The following is an 18,322-nucleotide window of genomic DNA, read 5'->3' on the forward strand; positions in this document are numbered from 1 at the left end:
CACGACGGGCCACGGCATTAATAATTCATACTCCGCGCGGAGTGGTGGAGTTAAGGCTTCTGGGCGTTATAAATATTTAGATCGTCACAGAGATATATATCGCGCGCTCGGACGCCCGGGGAACGAAGCCAGAAGAAGACGAAGAAGAACTGCAATGAGGAGGTACAGCGAGATGACGAGATACGTGGACCGAACTTCAGGGGGAAAGAAAGAGAGAGAGAGAGAGAGAGAGATTTTATTTAGGATTATTTCCGAAGAAGTTGAATATTACAGATTCATGCGATAACACATAATAATATAACACAGAATAATGATATATATCTTATCCGAGATCTTTGGCGAATCAATTTTTATCTGTGAGTTTTTTTTTATTAGAATTATACAATGTCGGAGCGACAAATCGCTTGTCCTAAATGTTGTCAAGTTAAATATGTATGTACGTTAATGTGAGCGTGTAAGTTTTTAAATGATATCATGTTTGTGTGCGATTGCTGGTGATGTCATGCGTTAAACACTCTTTCACCCGTCTCGCAGTTTCCTGTTAATTCCCAAGAACAGACCGCTATTGCTCGGATAAACACAATGATTATGGCAATCATTTTCTTACTTTACGTCGCACACAAGGAAGAATGGAATACTGTTATTATCATTGTGATTATCGTCAATTATAAATTGGTTTGATATGTTTTTTTAATAACGCGCGAATTATTGTTTATAGGGAAATTTCAATTATTTTTAATTTCTTAAATTTTTGCAAAAATTGTCTCGAGAAAAAAATATATTATTTCACATTTTCCGAATTTCTTTTTTACGTCGCGTAAGAGAATTACAATTTGCGCAACTATTATGATTAAGAGAATATTTAGATTGATTTTAATTATATGTTCGATGATTTTCTTGTTTATATAGAAGCGGACAAATATCAATTCAACATCGTGTTCGCTTATATAAATCCATATGTCATAATAAAATCTTGTTTCTGTGACTCACGTATGGTTTTTATACGCTTTTAAGTAGGCTAAAAATGCAATTAAATTTTTAAAAAAATTAATAATATCAAGTTATATAAATTTTAGATTATTTTGATCTTCTTTCTTCAGTCTCTAATTAATAACGAGAAATTTCAATCTCTTTTTCTAATAAAAATATGTCATATTTTTTTACGTCTTTTAAACGATGTCATGTAAATATAAATTTTGTAAGAATGGAAATAGGAAACGAAATGATTGAGAGAATGACCGAGTTAGAAAATTATATTCTGTTCGTTTGTACATATGATGATGTACGTATTTTCTTTATTACCGGTTATAAATGTGCTTTCATATTCGTTTAGTTTTACGGTAAAAAATATAATCAATCGGTGTGGTAAAAGAGCAGTGTTAAAATGAAAGCTTAAAAATATGTATGTATGCGCGAAGTGTTATTACGTATGAACTATAAAAATGTTACGCGAAACATCATTAATGCAATAATGATAATTACAAAAATCATACACGTAACATGCGTGTCTCGAATGGTGAGGATTTGAGAAACACCGCTCAGCTGATCGATGTATCGTCGCAGTGATAATTGTAATGCATTGTTACAATCTATTTATATCGATTCGATAATGAACTCGATAAGTTGATTACGGGTTGCGGTACAGCTGCGAACGAGCGAAAGTGAATTTCAAGCCAAAGTTTCAGAGGGACAGAAATAGCGCGGCGAAAACTATTTTCCCTCCTCGGAAATTCTCCTCGTCAAGAGCGTAACTTGCGGCTCGTCCGAGGCCTTTTCCACGCGGCTTACGCAATAAGAAAATACGCGTATGAAATAATAAATGCGCGAATGTGTGCGTTTACGCAATCGGCGCAAGTGCACCGTGAGACTCTGAATTTCAGGAGAGAGAATTTCTATTTTCCTCGCGTCTTTACACTTTTACCATTTATACATTAGATAGCTCATTTTTTTTACATTTTTTACTAACATTATACATCGCTGCATCGCTAACTTTACTGTCGTATTGATTTTCTCTTCAACGCGAGAGCGCATGTTTCTTTATTCCTTTCGATATTTCATTCTTTCGTGATCCCACGATAAATTGTTACCGTGACGCGACCTTTCTTATTTCCTGATCTCGGAACCTTGACCTCGGATTTTCTTGCACAGCAATCGATTAATCAAATTGTAGAGTTAAACTATGATATTGATTAATCGCCCAATCTTGATAAAACGTAGCAATTAATTAAGTGCCATTTTGAGCTAGTATCACGAACTATTATTCGCATCTAATATAGGATCGGGACACCCAGTATATTGTTTGTAATCTATTAATTCAGCTGATCACTCTGAATTATTAGTCAGCAATGCCAGCGAAGTAGAATTATAAATCTCTATATAATGTTAAAATGCTTATTTTTATCACGTTTTCAAATTCGCGACACGCATCACATGCATATTGCATACTTAATAATTTTTTGACTTAATAATTTTTTTACTTAATAATTTTTTTACTCGACAGTAATTGTAAGTTAAATCGATGTCGAAAAATTAATCCATTTCGAGATAGAATTGATTGAACGTTTGATTGCGAGTCCGATTGTAAGGCGAAATGCTGATTTCCTTAAGGTTCGCAAAAATTACGGACTCTCGATTGCCATTGCGTAATACACGGTCGATAATTCACTGGTTATTACAGTTTCGAAAAGTGTTTCCCTATTAAAGGTAGCCCTCTTACGTCGCTATTAGATTCGTTTGGCATATAAGAGCATAAAATCGATCGACGCGCGTTAGACCGACGGTAAATTGAAGTTCAATACGAATGAAATCACTCGGCGAAATGCACGCTTTTGCTCACATCATAATCTGTCTTTTTGCCACGTGCAATTTCACTTCCTTCTTCTTCGATCGATGTCGATCATTTCGATTTAATGCGGCGTGCTACTTTCCAAGTTTTATTCGTCTATTTCGCGGAGGAAAGAATCTGCTGAAGAAAAATGATTTCGTCTATAGAGGAATTTTGTGGATTTTTTTTTGTCTGTAGGGAAAACTTTTTTCCGTTTTTTATTTTACTTGTAATTTATTCCTGCTACCCTTTCCTTCTGTGCTTTCGAGTATCCGATAGATTAATCCCACGTGGAAAGGATAGACTGCGTTCATTTCATTTCAAAAGATTCGGTGGAAAACGCATACGGTGACGATAATATGACGTAAAGGAAAATATGATTCGATCGGTGGTTACGTTGACACGAAAAAAAAGAATATAGTTCGTTTTATAGATTTTGACGGCACAGCTTTTTAAAAAGCTCTACCGTCGAAACACTTTTTTGTACATTTAAGACTAATTATCTCAAAAGCTATGGAACGTACTACAATTATTTTGAAAGATAATTTAATTTTCTACAACTTTTGTTTCGCTATTTTTTGTTAATAAATACATACTTTCCGTGATATTTATAAAAATGTATAAAATAATCGATTAATAAATGATTTTAAGTTTTTGGACGCTAATTTTTTAAGGAAGCATTTTTCGATCCATTGTTCAGAATTAAATTTCCTATAAAATCTCAAAGTCTGATCGGGACGTTTGAGCCTACCTTGTATAAAGAGAAAAAAATAGGAAAGAAAAAGAGAGAAAGACAAACATAGGAGGAAAATAGGAAACGGGAAAAGAGGGAGAAGAAAGAAGAAAAGAGAGGCGCGAACAATCGATCGTATCCGATCGGTTAAAACGTTTTTCCGGTCGATCGTTTTCCTCTTTGCGGAAGGTTCGTCAGAGACTCGCGTTTCCCATTCCCGCCGTCTCTCTCTCTGTCTCTCTCTCTCTCTTTTGCTCTCGAATCTCGATAGATCGCCTCGACTAGGCGGCCGACGCCTCCTTGCCTACTTTCTATCGCCCTGAAACGTATCCTGAGGTGCAGCCGTCTCGGTAAAATCCTCCGAGAGAAACGAGTTTTATGGTCAAATCTCTCGGCGAAACGCGATGAAACGAGCGTAATTGCGCGGGGATAGTGCTGAGATCTACTCTCTTTCTTTTTTCCTTCCCTCGATTTCTTTCTTTCCACGCTGGCTAAAGGAGGAGAAGAAGGAGTCTTGGAAAACGAAGGAGTGCCGTTTAATCGCGGCGGCGAGCAATTGATCGATCGATCGATCGACAGAGATGCGATCTTAAAATATTCCTGCGATCGACGATTTTAATATCGTCGTAGAAAATTTAAACGAGATTGTAAAGAGCGAACGACTTAACTGTATTTCTTTTTGTGCAAAAAATTGAAGAAATTTAAGATTTCTTTTGTTAGATTAAAGAAAAGATTTACGGGGCAGATAAGAATAATGCGATTATGATTCGATGACTTATATTTATATTATTCTCGTCTTTTCTGTTTTTTTTTTATTTTTTTTTTATTTTTTTATTTATTTTTTTTTATAAGAAAAGACAAACTAATCGATCTAAACGCGAGGCGATTTACGCGATCGAGATTAATAAAACAGAGACTTGATGATATAGCAGACCGTTATTTCTTCTTGCAGCACCAGCTCGCATTCGAGGGAAGGATCGTTCGACAAGCTCGCAAAATAGACGAGAGTATCGTGCCCGTGTAAAAGAGAAGAAACGGCGAATCGGAAGGAAGAAAAATATAGATATCCCGTCGTTCCATCGCGCGCGCTGTTTATCCTGGGAATCGAGCCGAGCGCGCGGGCGCCTCGACACTCCGCGCGATTGCTTCGAGGCAAGAAGGATCCTGGAAGGATCGGACGGAAGGAAAACAACGTGCGCGGGATATGTACCGAGAGCCGAACAGCTCGTCGGGCAGCAACGCCTCCACCAAGGGCGACGAGGTCGAGCTCGTCAGTAGGTTCCTGGCGCCGCTCTGCGCCAGGGACGAGGCGGCCAGGAACATCGCCCTGGCCGCGGCCAGGACTACCGTCGAGGGATGGCTGGGCAGTGTCGGAAGCCCGAATCGCTGGGAGGACGCCGGCGATATCGAAGACATCAAGAACGCGACTGGCAAATTCTCCGGTCAGGACGGAAGGTAAGTGAAAAAAAATGCTTATGTTTGCCTTTTAATAGAAAATTATATAAGATTGATGGATAAATATGATATATTTGATTTTATTGCATTTTTTTTGCTGATTTTTTTAGTCACGTGGAAATATATTTATATTTTTGATTTATATTACATATTATTTGAAACTAAACATTTATTATTTTGAGTAAAATTATATTATGTTGATGCGATAGAAAATAATCAATCCGATTAAATTCTGTTTTTTACTCAACCTGTTATTTTTATTTTATTTTTTTATTTAAAAAAATTTATTTTAAAAAAATTTGTATATTCATTGTTTTTGTGAATATATGGACCAATGTATGATGTTAGATTGCAATATTTTGATTACAATTCTGTTAAATGTTAAAACTATATATATGTTTGCCGTTGCATACCTTCATTTATTCGTATTTAGATTTAATTGGATCCGTTGTAATAAATTCACGATCATCCTATTTTCTGTCTTGTTGAATAAATATGGGCGTGTTGCTGGGATGTGTCAAAATTATATAATTTGTTGAACAACTTTGTTTGCCGGTATCAATTATCAATACTATTAATTAATGATTGATCAATTAACGATTTATCAAATAACAAATAATGTATGTATAATACACATTGTGTAATAAATATTTCCTAAAATAATTTGACTTCGCGTATCATAATTTTGATCGAGCGGACATGTTTAATCGGCGCAAACATTTCGTTCCGTGCACTCTTGGCAAATTATTGGTTCTGGATTTAATATCAGCATTCAGTCACGCAAACACGTAAAACCCGACGTGAACGCGATACTTAAATAATCACGAGCGGTTCATTAAAATGTGCACGTTATATATGAGGATTAATAATAAACACGCAGGAGAAATTATACTCGTTTAAGCATAACTGCAAGGACTATTACGGAGAAAGAGATCTGCTATATATCTTTCTTTTTTAAAATAAAATTTGTTTAAATTTGCCTTTGTTTCTTGTTAAAGAGTCTTTCCTTCGAGATTATTTTAACTATCTTAAATAATTTTAAGAGGGCATAGATTTTATAATTATAGAAAGGTTTATTGTTACGTATTGCTTCAATTAAAAACAATTGCAGTGGGAAAATTGCGAATAAAAGTGCCTCGCGAAAGAGGTGAGTGAATTAATTATGAATCGTGATAAAATTTGAGCAGTAATAGCGGTTTTGTGGAAAAATACATAATCTATCTTCTTCCGATTTTATTATTTGTATGTATTATTTAATACGGGTATTATCTAATCCGTTTCAAATTACTTTATATTGTATATAAATGATTGTCGCGATTAAAGCTGCTATTCAATGACGAGAATAGTGACATCTCAAAAGATTTATAAGATATACACACATACACGAACATTTATGTTCCTCTTTTAATCGATAATTTGTGTTTGATCGAAGATACGACATGAGTGTCGAACGGTCGCCAACGAAGTCGTCGCCGAGGAGCGTGCATCAGCACCACCTGCTGCAGGACACGTTCCGGACGGAGGGCTTCTTCCCGCAAAGCGTGAACGATAACTCGGCAGCGTTCCTCGAGGAGAACAATCCGGAGCCCTCGTTCGATTGCGTGGATGGCCGTCTTCTGAACGAGAGGCGATTCCGCGAGCGATACGGCGACGGCGTCGAGAGCAGATCCGGCCATTCAACGTCCTCGGATGAGGGTAGTAAGGGCTTCAACATCGAAGGTAGATGTGCCCGCTTTGGTTCTAACTGTGAGAGCGAGCGAAAATATCATGCCGGCTCGTCGTCGAGCGACAGATCGACGAGTGACGACTATTGTCCTGGTAGGACAAAGAATAATTATGCCAAGTTAAAGGGCGCCAAACAGAAGCAGCTGGAAGATGACGAGCTCGATGCGGACACTCGGGTATACGGCAAGAGTCCCAAGTTCGACGACAACATGAGCGGTTTCGCTTCGTTCGACTGCCGGAATCGCCGAGCCAAAATCGCCGCCGGCGGCGATCTGCTGACGCATGAGCAGCGGCGATACGCTGACGATGATGTGTCCTTCAACGAGAACGAAGCGGCGCGCAGCGACGGGGTCGTCTTTAACACGCTCGACGGTTTTGAGAACGAGAACGAGCCGTCTTACCGCCAGGACATGAGTCTGGAGAGCCGCGAGACAGCGGCGGCTCACGAGGATAACCCGGAAGATCTTCGTAATCGGGCGCAGCAACAGGACTATCTGCGTAAGAACGATGAGAGGAAGTTTAGCGCCGGTCAGATCAAAAGGCCGCTTTCTCAGGACGAGGATGTGTCTACGAAGAGCGGCAGGGTACTCGAGAGTCCGGAAGTGTCGCCCGGCGATGTCGGCAGGATGCTGAATCTCGGTAACGCCTTGGACGGACCCAGGCAGGCGCAGGCCAACAAATACCTAAGTTTAGTGACATTGCATCTGCCGGTGATACTCAGGCTCAGCGTCAACTGTCCCTTTCAGAACGTCAGAATCAAGTGCGCGGAGATCCTTCAGATGGTCAAGGTAAGGGAAAATTATTCAATTTTCTTCGCAGACAGTTACGGATTTTGAAGATGCGTGCCAAATAATATACGTCCTTCGTGTTTAAATAAATCTATGTTAAGTTAATTAGCAATCATTTTAAATTAAAATTTGGTTAAAGTTATAACTTTATATATTATAGTGCTATATATATTTTCAACTATTTCTATTTATATCTTTAATATATGTAGGAATTATTTTGCAATATACAATAAGTAGTAGTTCTTTTTAATAAAGAATATTTATTTCTTAGAGAGAGTGACACAAGTATAATAATATAATGTAATACTTCTTGCAAACAGCTTATTAATTATGAAAGTAGTCAGCGAATTGATTGATTTGCTTTCGCGAAACACAGAAATCTTCTTCTTTCGCATTAATCTTTTCAGTTTTCAAGAGGTGCAGAGAAAGTTGCGAAAATAAAAACGAAACTGCTTATTGTAGTTCTATCCTTTGACAGAAATTAAATACCGCTGTATACCTTGAGTCAGAGTACACGGGACATTCCGGCATTCCGGAAAAAGAAAAATTTTAGCGAAACGACCGAAACGATGCGAGAGATAACGGATAGCCTAGATATGGCTGTGCAAGGTTTCGCGAAGTCTCGACGAAGCAGATATTAACGCGACCGCAAAGTTTGCACTCTCGCGTGCACTCGGCCGAAATTCTTTTGCGACGGTTCCACTCAAGTTTGCACTCTCTCAAACATTTGCCCTTATGATGTATATATATATATATATATATATATATATATATATATATATATATATGTATACATACTTGTAAAGTTTATTAGACAATACGAGATAAAGTTGAAAATGGCGTACACAAAGAGACGTACCGACGTATACATAAGGAATATCTCGGAAATATCACATCTGTTCTTTAGGATGAACTATTTAATTTTATGACACGAATATATTTATATCAATTTTGCAACGCGAATGAAAACTTAAATTATTGTAAGACTGATTGTTTGCGCTGTAATTTCTTGCAAAAATTAATTTAAATGATTAAATTAAAAAAAGAATAAATATTTTTAAAAATATTTATTTTAATTAACATATTTAAACTTAATGTACAATGCATACTTTATTACATTTATTTTTATTTTATTATTTTATATATTTTTAATTAAAAAAGATTAAAATATATATTGTATATTAAAATTAAAAGAAAAAAACATTGCGCGTCTCATTTAAATCTTACTAAATTTAGCTTATTTTAGAAAAAGTTTTATAATTTTTATTTAATTTTAATATTCATATATCTTGGAAATCACTAATGCCGCGTAATTTTGGAACAACCTCCGGTATCCATGTCTCGGAGAGGAAGTGCACAATTATTCTGAGATACGCTGTACACATTCCGCGGCGGAATTGAGATTGTTCAGAATATTTCAAGCTTTATCTCTTCAGTTTTGCGGCAATTTATCCAAGTCCTTCGCGAAGAGTAACTGCCGGGCGCGATTCTTACGCTGCGCGCTGCTGTGACTTTGTATCTTTGCTCTTAATGCGCGCCGTTGTTTTATAGCTTTCTTAATAAATAAACTAGTAGGAGAGATTCTCTCGTCTCTCAGAGTCTCTCGTGGCAGCTGCTCGCGCATTTCGGAGGTAGCCGTTACTCAATTTTCGCACCAAAACTTTATTTCTTTAGACAAAAAATTTGTATTTTTTAATATAATATTCATCCTACATTACTACAAGTCATAATAATAAAAAAATATTTTAAAAATTTTGTTTTTGAGAATCTCCTCTGGATAATCTTTGACAATAGACAGAATGATCACTTAAACTCATAAGCTGTCAAATGAGTGCGTGGGAATAATCCGGCGCAGGATGTGTTTATGCATAAAAGATAAACCGGATAGGAGTAACTGTCGGTTATATTAATGGACTTGTTTTGACTGGCTATTTGGGGAGACGTTTGAAACGCGGCCTAAAAATATCCTGCACCTAGGTAGTTCGCGGTTAAAGCACAACTTCGGCTTATCGCGTGAGAGTTGCTTTTTCTCTCGCACCGAATAGTTCTATGACATTAATCTTATTACGGCGACAGTTAATCTTTTCGAAGGACCGTGGCAAATTAGACTAATCCATGTATGCTTCAGTATGCCGTTAAAAGAAATACTTAACAATACTGGCAAAACTAATCTCGCGCGTTAGTTAGTGTCAGAAACGAGCGAACAAACACGCAATGCATCGCAAATATTCGCAAGTAACCGAGAGATCGAAATAGAAGCAAATAGGAGAATGTTGCAAGATCAAAAGGTTTTTCAAAAAACGTTTCCGACTGACAACTTCGTATTATTTTAGTGTCATTTTTTTCTCAACGTTCACAAGGACGACATCGCGCGCAATAATATACTCGAACTTCATTCGTTTCTAATAGTAGGATGAAAGTAAGCCGCAAAAATAATCGGCTATCTTTGAGCTTCTCGAGAAGCCCAAGATACCGTGTATCTCTCTTTATCTTTTATTTATAAATTTTAGAAACTGTATCGTTATGATTAATTCTCAGAATCATAAAGATTTAATTTTTGCTTGACAAGAGATAAAAAATATATGATCTCTTTATATGAATTTTGTTTCGCTTTTGAATGTGTGCATCAAACAAGATCATAAATGAGTTTGTAATTTTATTTATTTTAATATCATAAATAATATGATCATCGTTTACATTTTTCAAGATAATTGTCATATATTATTTAATAAAAGAAACGAGATACACACGCATGTAGGAAAGAATAATATATGAATTAAGAAATGTATAAATATTTAGTCTTCATCTAATAATAAGGCAAGAAAAATATACGTGTGTGAATGTAGAATCTGCTGTCGGCCGACAGTTATGCTCACCGATATTGTCATTCGAGGTCGATCGATACGACTTGTGTGTAAAGCTTTATACATAGTGCAGAACAATTTTCAGGAATGAAGACAGAAACAGAAAGCTAGGAAAAGGAGGTTTTAAAACACGATATATCGTATTGTGTATGTGACATTGATAATCAGTAAAATTTGCGAAAAATATCTAATTTTTTAAAATTAGATATAATCTAATTTGTTTTCTTATTTTCAAATATATGTTAGGTATATTCAACTGAAACATGGACTAAAATCGTTGTTTCAAGTCTACGTTTCAATTGAACGTACCTAATAGATGTGGAAATAAAAATGTCTTTCTATGAATGCGAAGAAAATAAAATACGAATTTGCAAAAGCGAAATTTTAATTGTGATAATAGATTATTATTGAGGAAATATTTTCAAAATTTTTATTTTTATATAAAATATTAAGTCTAAATAATCAAGTTATTATTTTTTAAATTTAAATACAATTTTTATTAATAATTATTAATAAAATTAATAATATTGGAAAATTTATATTTTGATTAATATCTCTGAAAGATAAGACAAAACTACACGATATATAAAAATATTTTTATTTTCCAACAAAGTTAAATTATTGTGATATATTTACTTTAACATCGTATATTGCAGCAACACAATTTTTATTGATTCTATTAGAGAGGACAAAGGCTTTATTTGACGATATATTTTAAGGAAATAATTAATAAAATATTTTTTTGATAGTTTTCATAAAATACAAAAGATATCGCCCAACGTGGGGCTCGAACCCACGACCCTGAGATTAAGAATCTCATGCTCTACCGACTGAGCTAGCCGTGCTCGTAGAAAGTCCAATGTATTTTGCAAGTTTTCGGCTCATTAGATACGAATATAGTATTTTTTTTTTTGTTACAGGATAGAGGACTTCCAGTACCAGTGCCGGCTTTCGATGGACCCAGTGCCTTCGTCCCTCTCTCAGAGGTAAGTGATTTTGCATGTGTCAATTGCTTTTTTGTAGATCAATATGTCACACAAATCGTATTTACAACCATTCAAAAGAGATGTTAATTAAAATTCAACTAAGTTTGACTTGTTAGTTTTCTGTATCTTTCTATTTATAATTTCAGAGAAAGAGACAGAAATTAAATCATTATAGTTATTAATTAACATGTATATAAGTGATCTTATGAAACTTTATGAGGCTTTAGTGTATTATATCACATTATATATATATATATATATATATATATATATATATATATATATATATATATATTGAACAGTTTTATCATCGATGCAGCATTATGATTATCTTATGCGATAGCACAATTTTTGCAATTCAATGCCAGACATACAAAGTCAAATATATACTTCTAGATAAATGAAGATAAGTACATGTATTAAATGCAATGATAAGGACTATTCAGAATATAATCGATCGTTTTTTCTTTGCAACGATGAATGTCACATTTGTAAAATGTTACTATCGTTGCTATTATTACAAAGTAATACAGTTTACGAAATATTCAATTTTTGATCATAATATTTATCTCATAATAACATCAGATATAACGTTTTTATTGAAATAATAAATGAGGCACATGAGCGTCATAAAAATGGAACATTTATGTTTCATAAACGCGCGATCGGCGATGCGTTAAAATGAATGCGCGCAACTTATTTTTTTTTTATTTTTTTTTTTTTTTTAGAGATTGGCACGGATAGATGAATTATTTTACTCGCGATCGTGGGGTCAAAAAGTGGGACATGAAAAATAAATCGGTTAATGTTGCCGCAAAATCTGGGCCATTACATTGACGCCAACAGTGTCGATGATCTCGCCAGCTGATTGGCAATGGTCGGTAACGAATCCTAACAATTGGTTCACATTATACCGGGTGTCAAGTTGGTTCATGCTTACTTGTCTCTCAATGACCTTTAATTTGCTTTAATTAAACGTAGTGAGTATTGTGACTGGCTTTGTGTAGTTATGAAATATATTTCTTACTACGTTTCTCTCTCTTTCTACATATTTATATAGATAACTGCATTGCCGATCGAGTAAATGTGCATAGACCTATTGACAGATTTTGAAAATATTTTCAACACAATCTGTGACACAGTATTTGTGTTGAAAAGGATTACGCGAGGATTGTAATTAAATACTGATTATTTTATTTTCTTTTTTTGCCAATTTTCTACATATTTTTGATTAATTATTATATCTATATATATTAGAATAATATTGAACTAATCTTATCTTTATCATTATCTTATTCCTTGCGTACATTTAAAATTTTTATATTTTATCGATATAGAAAAAGATAGAAAAGGATATTGATTATAGTATCAATTTGCAGATGGCGCCAATGATCAAGTTATCGCGTGATTTTAAAGCTTGTCGTAATTAGTGTTTAAACTATTAATATCGTGTTGTTTGATATATAAATGGGTACTTTTATGCAAATAACGAATTAATTTCCGCGCTGTTTAAAGCCACAAAGGAAATGTAGTTTCCAATAGAATCCAAGGAGTTTCAATTAATTGTCTAATTATTATTGCTGTCAATTATTAACTATATGAATTACTAATGTTTCGTCGTTATGAATTTTGATATAATTTAATAATAATAATCAAATCACATTTTCGTGCTAGAGAATAGCTGACGCAATGTGCAGCGCATTGCAACATTAAAGAGAAACTAATTTTGCACTGCAATTTATTTTGATTAATACACGAATTTATCGCGATCTTTACGACAAAAATGGTCATTATTTAGCCATTTATTATTATTATCAAATATTATGTAATTAAATAATCTGTGGATTATAAGTTTGTTTATTTTACGCTATTTCATGAATTGTAATATCCGAGATCGTCCTCGGTTGAGATAAGATTACTACTATGTTAGTGTACATTTTCATAAAACGAGGAGAAACTATACTCGAATTTATTATAAAAAATACGAGCTTGTAATAATTATCCACACATTATTATACAATGTAGTTATCGGTACAGAGATTTGTTCGTTATATAATAAGAGAATACATATACGTTGTGATTCGTAAATAATGCAATGTGTCTTAGAATTAAAAAAAAAAAGCAAGCTATTATAGAAAATGTATTATATTACATTAAATTTACATTCTATTAATTTTTCCTCGATAGAAGAAACGTGCTGTAAATTTATATGTTTTTTTTAAAAGGAGATTTTACGCCGGTAATTTTTATGATTTATAAAGTGATTACATAAAGTATTGTTTACCTTTTGAGAGCTGCAGCTGCATCTCTATAGTAAATGGCAGGTAAGTGTGTAAACAAGTGTACTTTTTCTACAAATAAATCGCACACTATGGCTTTAGTCGAAACATTGTTTGCAATATCTTAAAATAGTAAAATAGATTTTTTTTTTTTTACTAGAGATAAAATATTTCTTTTCTTCACGATATTATTTTTAATACATAAAAAACTAATATAAGTTAGCTAGAAGAATAAAAAAATTGAAAATTTAAATATCTAGGATTCTTTAGAAAAATGATCGTAATAGCGATTATTTTAATTATGACATTTAAATTTTTTAAATTATAAACAATTAAAAGCTAAAGAATTCTCTCATATACTTTGATATTTTATATGTTTACTAAATATATAAAATTTTTTCGACATATATATGATGTATTACTTATTGATTCTCGTCTGTCATTTTTATGTTATCCTTATAGACTTCGTGATGTCGGCGAGTTGAGTATTGATCATCGAGGACTCGAATAGCAACCGATAATGTATCGCTGATTTTTATCATTATGCTTTTAGATTTGTCCGAGATCTCTTATATCTTGTATGGGTGATCAAATGGGCGCGCGATTTATTTGTTACGCCCGTAATATCATGGTCTCGTGACATCATTCTGCAATCATCCTTGAATGCAGGCGAAACTAGATATGTATTACGAAAAAGAATCGCATACTAAATTATGTAAAAGCACGAAACTATTCGAATATATCCAACGTAATAATTTTAAACGATTTTACAGCATTGATTACGAATGCATTTTATCGCACAGAGAGGCGTGTCACGTTACGTTATTATTTTTGTATCTTAGTATATTTTTATATAATTTTACAACTTACTGATTATATTTCTCTCTCCTTTTCATCTCTTTCTATAAAATATTTTATTACCCAATTTCATTGGGTCGTCGCTTTTATTAGATTATTCGAAAGTATATCTTTTCTTCTATAACTATATCACGTTCTCACACGCGGGTCAATTTCCAAGGGATATTATCGAACATTCTACTTCGCGATAGTTCTCCAGATATCGGGGAACCGGTCTCAGATATCGAGAGAATACTTCGAATAAACGAAATTTTACTTTATCTACGCAAAACTGCTAGTCTCGTATAGCACAATTCGAATCGCTATTTCTCGAAACCAAATTTGAAACAATCCGAATTTCTAACAGGATGGCCAATTTTTACAATACCTGTGTAGAGAGACAATTGAAAATATTTTGCAAAAACGTAAGGCAGGAAGAGGAGGAAAGTAACGTGGGATGAAGAAAGATACTGAAAACTCGCGGAAATCTTAATCGGGTCAATGGGTATTGTTCTTAGGTCAAGCGATTACAAACAGCTCATACGTGCTTCAATGACTCGTACGTGCTAACATACAAACTTCATTGGAGCGCGAATTGAATCTTGATTTCATTTGTATCCTTTTGTGCTTTTAAAAATAATTTGTATCTTGTTGATAACGCGCTTACGAAGATAGGCGATGAATGTTCTATATTTGTTACACAAATTTTGTTTTCACTTTATATAATAACGTTGATTGTTTTTATTTTAATGTATTAAAATTAAATTTTGTTTAAGAAATGTAATAGGATTTTTCTGTGAATGGGGGACATTTATGTCTACAATACTTTATTATAGTATTAATTAAAAATTTATTGAAAAGTAGATCAGAATTTTATCATGTTCCATTTTTTATTTTTCTGTCAACATTTTTTCTCTTTGTAAGTATTAAAGTAACTATTAATTGCGTATTGGAGCGCAGAATTTAGCTCGTTGAGCTTAACCTTAAAGTCCATAGCACAGTAAAGGGGATAACACACACAGTTTATTCTGTTAATGACGTTAATTAGTGTCTAAACTAGTGCCATTTTGATATCTTACCGGTAAAGTGTGAGATATCCGCGATTAAAGTGGAGTAATCAGTAAACGGTAATTTCAGAAATCGTTAATAGCGAGAATATTAAGATAACGTATTAAATATCTTTTTCAATATTTAATTATCATTATTAATTTAAGCACGAATGTTAATTGAAATAATAATCTTTTTTTACACGAACAAAAAAAATGTACTGATTAGAGCGAAAGAAAAAGTGACCACTTTATTCGCGAATCCCTTATCTCCCCCTGTGACTGTCCAGCCTTCATCTATATATGATTATCTACGGGTCATTGACATCGCGCCTCGTCTTCTTTAATGCGTCAATTGTCGTCCTCGGTACTTGCGTGCGTTTATCAATTCGACGTAATGGCTCGTATGAATAGAAGGTAGCAATTGCTTTAATTTCGCGACCGATGTTTCGAAAGATCTCACAGAAAAGGCCGAACGCGACGACGAATGCAATCGTCTCGTATTCGCGAATCGTATTTTGTTTTTTTTTTTTGTTTTTTTTTTTTGTCCCATTTATTCATACTGTCACAATAAGCGTAAGAGATAAAGTTTAAACTTTGTGATATCATTTCCTTTTTTCTCATAAAATATGACTATTTTTTGTACGAATTTGTTTGAAATTACAACTCGGTGTAATACGTGTCTACGTGCGTCACTGCGCTTAATTATGTTACATTTAGTTACGAAACCAATAAACCGTCATCAAAGCAATTTCCATGGCAACGATGAAATGCCGTTGCGGAATTCGTGAAACTGTAATTCATTCGCAACGACTGCAAATGACAATTCAAGTCGAGGCAAATTGCAGCACATTATAATTTTCGCTGCTAGCAATCAAAAGTTTATTTTTTTTCTACTCTCTACTCGGGATTGCTATTGTATCTTGTATTTTTTCTTGATGGAACGAGAAGAGTTTCGTGGTAACTCGGTCAGAGATAACTTGTCGAATTTTTATAACAAACAAAAACGCATGAAAAAGAAATGGACATATAAAATTTTACGATTTTTTGAAATTTAGATATATTATATAAGTATATTTAATTAATAATTAATAAATCTGTATAAGCTCTTTTTTTCTGGGATATCTACATAAATGCAATATATCATTATATGTGATATATTAAATGTACGCATAAAATAATTAACATACATTTTTACTAATTGAATGATTTTATATATATATAGAAAAATTTCACGAGTAATTAATCTTACATTTAACAACTTCTTAAATACCTATCCCAAAATAAAATCTAGCATATTTTATATACGAATATAAATTAAATTATACTCGCAAAGTAATCAATTTCAGAAATCGTTAATAGCGCGAACAACTAACAAATAAAGATAAATAAATTATATATTGCTTACCCAACAGTCGCTCCGTCACCTCTCCTCTTTTTTTGTTCATTCTCATTTCTTCACTCTTATTGCGGCACAATATTCACTCGAAAACACGGTCAATTCGCGCGATGCTTTGTACGACACTCCCGATTATAAAATTTGTACTTTGTTATATTATGACGAAAGGAAAACGCGACGGCTGCTTGAAATTGCACGATTGAATTTACATGATACATGCCGCAGAAATTTTACCTCTATTTTTAATAAATAACATATATTTGTTTTTTAAAACAATTCTATTATCACGTATTAAAATGTATTATATATAAATGAATAAATATATAAGTTAAAATTTAAAATAAAATTATCTCCGCGAACTGTAGTATTCAAAAATATAATTGGATTTACCGATTGTTCACATAACAGATTTCGATCAAATAAATCTATGAAATCCGCAGATACGATACGATATAATAGATTACACGTAAATATTTTAAATACCGGCTCTCCGTTACTTAAATTATTCGATGATATACGTATTATTTCGTGCTGTCGATATGATAATTATGAGCACTATATTTAAATTGATGAAAAATTTAAAGCATTATGCAAAATATTTTTAAATCTAAGCATATAAAAAAATAATTATTAATTAAATATCCGAGTGAAACAATATATTTATATCTCTAATCCTCTATCAATATAATTGCAAGTTATCAATCATATAAGAATTGTTCAATTACATGAATCTTATTGCAAAAGGTATAAGAAATAATGTTGCATTTTAAAGAGTAATTTTGCGACATACTGAGAAGCTCGATTATCGTTACTGCCTTCTCGCTTGAGTCTCGCAACACAAATGACAAGGCCAAAGCATGTCAACAACAGTGCTCTGTATGTCGCGAAAAGCGAAGGCCAAATACTGCGTGACCGACAATCAATTTGTTACCATGACGAAATATTTAACGCAATATAAAATAGATTTATGCAGAATATTATATTCTCTTTAAATATTACATTAATTATTAATCAACAATTGATGTATTAATATTGATGTGTGTGATGCTATTCTTTATTTTAATCACTCGATTCTGCGATTCGTATATTGACACGTATTCCTAATCGTATATTGATAAACGTAAATGATTAGCAATTAAAATCTCGATGATAAGAATTTTAAATCTGAAACATGAAATATATTTGAATTTCTTTTTTCGACGAACATATTTAAAGAAATAGTTATCGCTCAAAAATTTATACTTTTATATATAATATTACATATTTATAATATTACAATAATATAATATATAATTCTCCGTCACTTCGATTCGTCGCATTATACCTTGAAAGGCGATTATTTTATTATATGATTATAATTTTATTATATATTAACGATTATATTTA

At 33.3% G+C, this 18,322-nt stretch overlaps 1 protein-coding gene and 1 non-coding gene across 2 annotated transcripts in view; one reads left to right on the plus strand and one right to left on the minus strand.

The window, feature by feature from the left end:
- The window catches only part of LOC126856900 (sestrin homolog), a 172,542-nt gene that overhangs the window by 17,696 nt on the left and 136,524 nt on the right, over positions 1-18,322 (plus strand). The window contains exons 2-4 of the mRNA XM_050605893.1: positions 4,510-5,012; positions 6,445-7,525; positions 11,310-11,375. Coding sequence (XP_050461850.1) covers positions 4,762-5,012; positions 6,445-7,525; positions 11,310-11,375 — 1,398 coding nt within the window. The 5' untranslated portion in view covers positions 4,510-4,761. The remainder of the gene's footprint in view (positions 1-4,509; positions 5,013-6,444; positions 7,526-11,309; positions 11,376-18,322) is intronic.
- Positions 11,162-11,234, minus strand: Trnak-cuu (transfer RNA lysine (anticodon CUU)). The gene has a single exon. It is a non-coding gene; the product is annotated as a tRNA-Lys (tRNA).

Source organism: Cataglyphis hispanica, chromosome 20 (genome assembly GCF_021464435.1).
Source record: "Cataglyphis hispanica isolate Lineage 1 chromosome 20, ULB_Chis1_1.0, whole genome shotgun sequence".
Lineage (NCBI taxonomy): Eukaryota > Metazoa > Arthropoda > Insecta > Hymenoptera > Formicidae > Cataglyphis > Cataglyphis hispanica.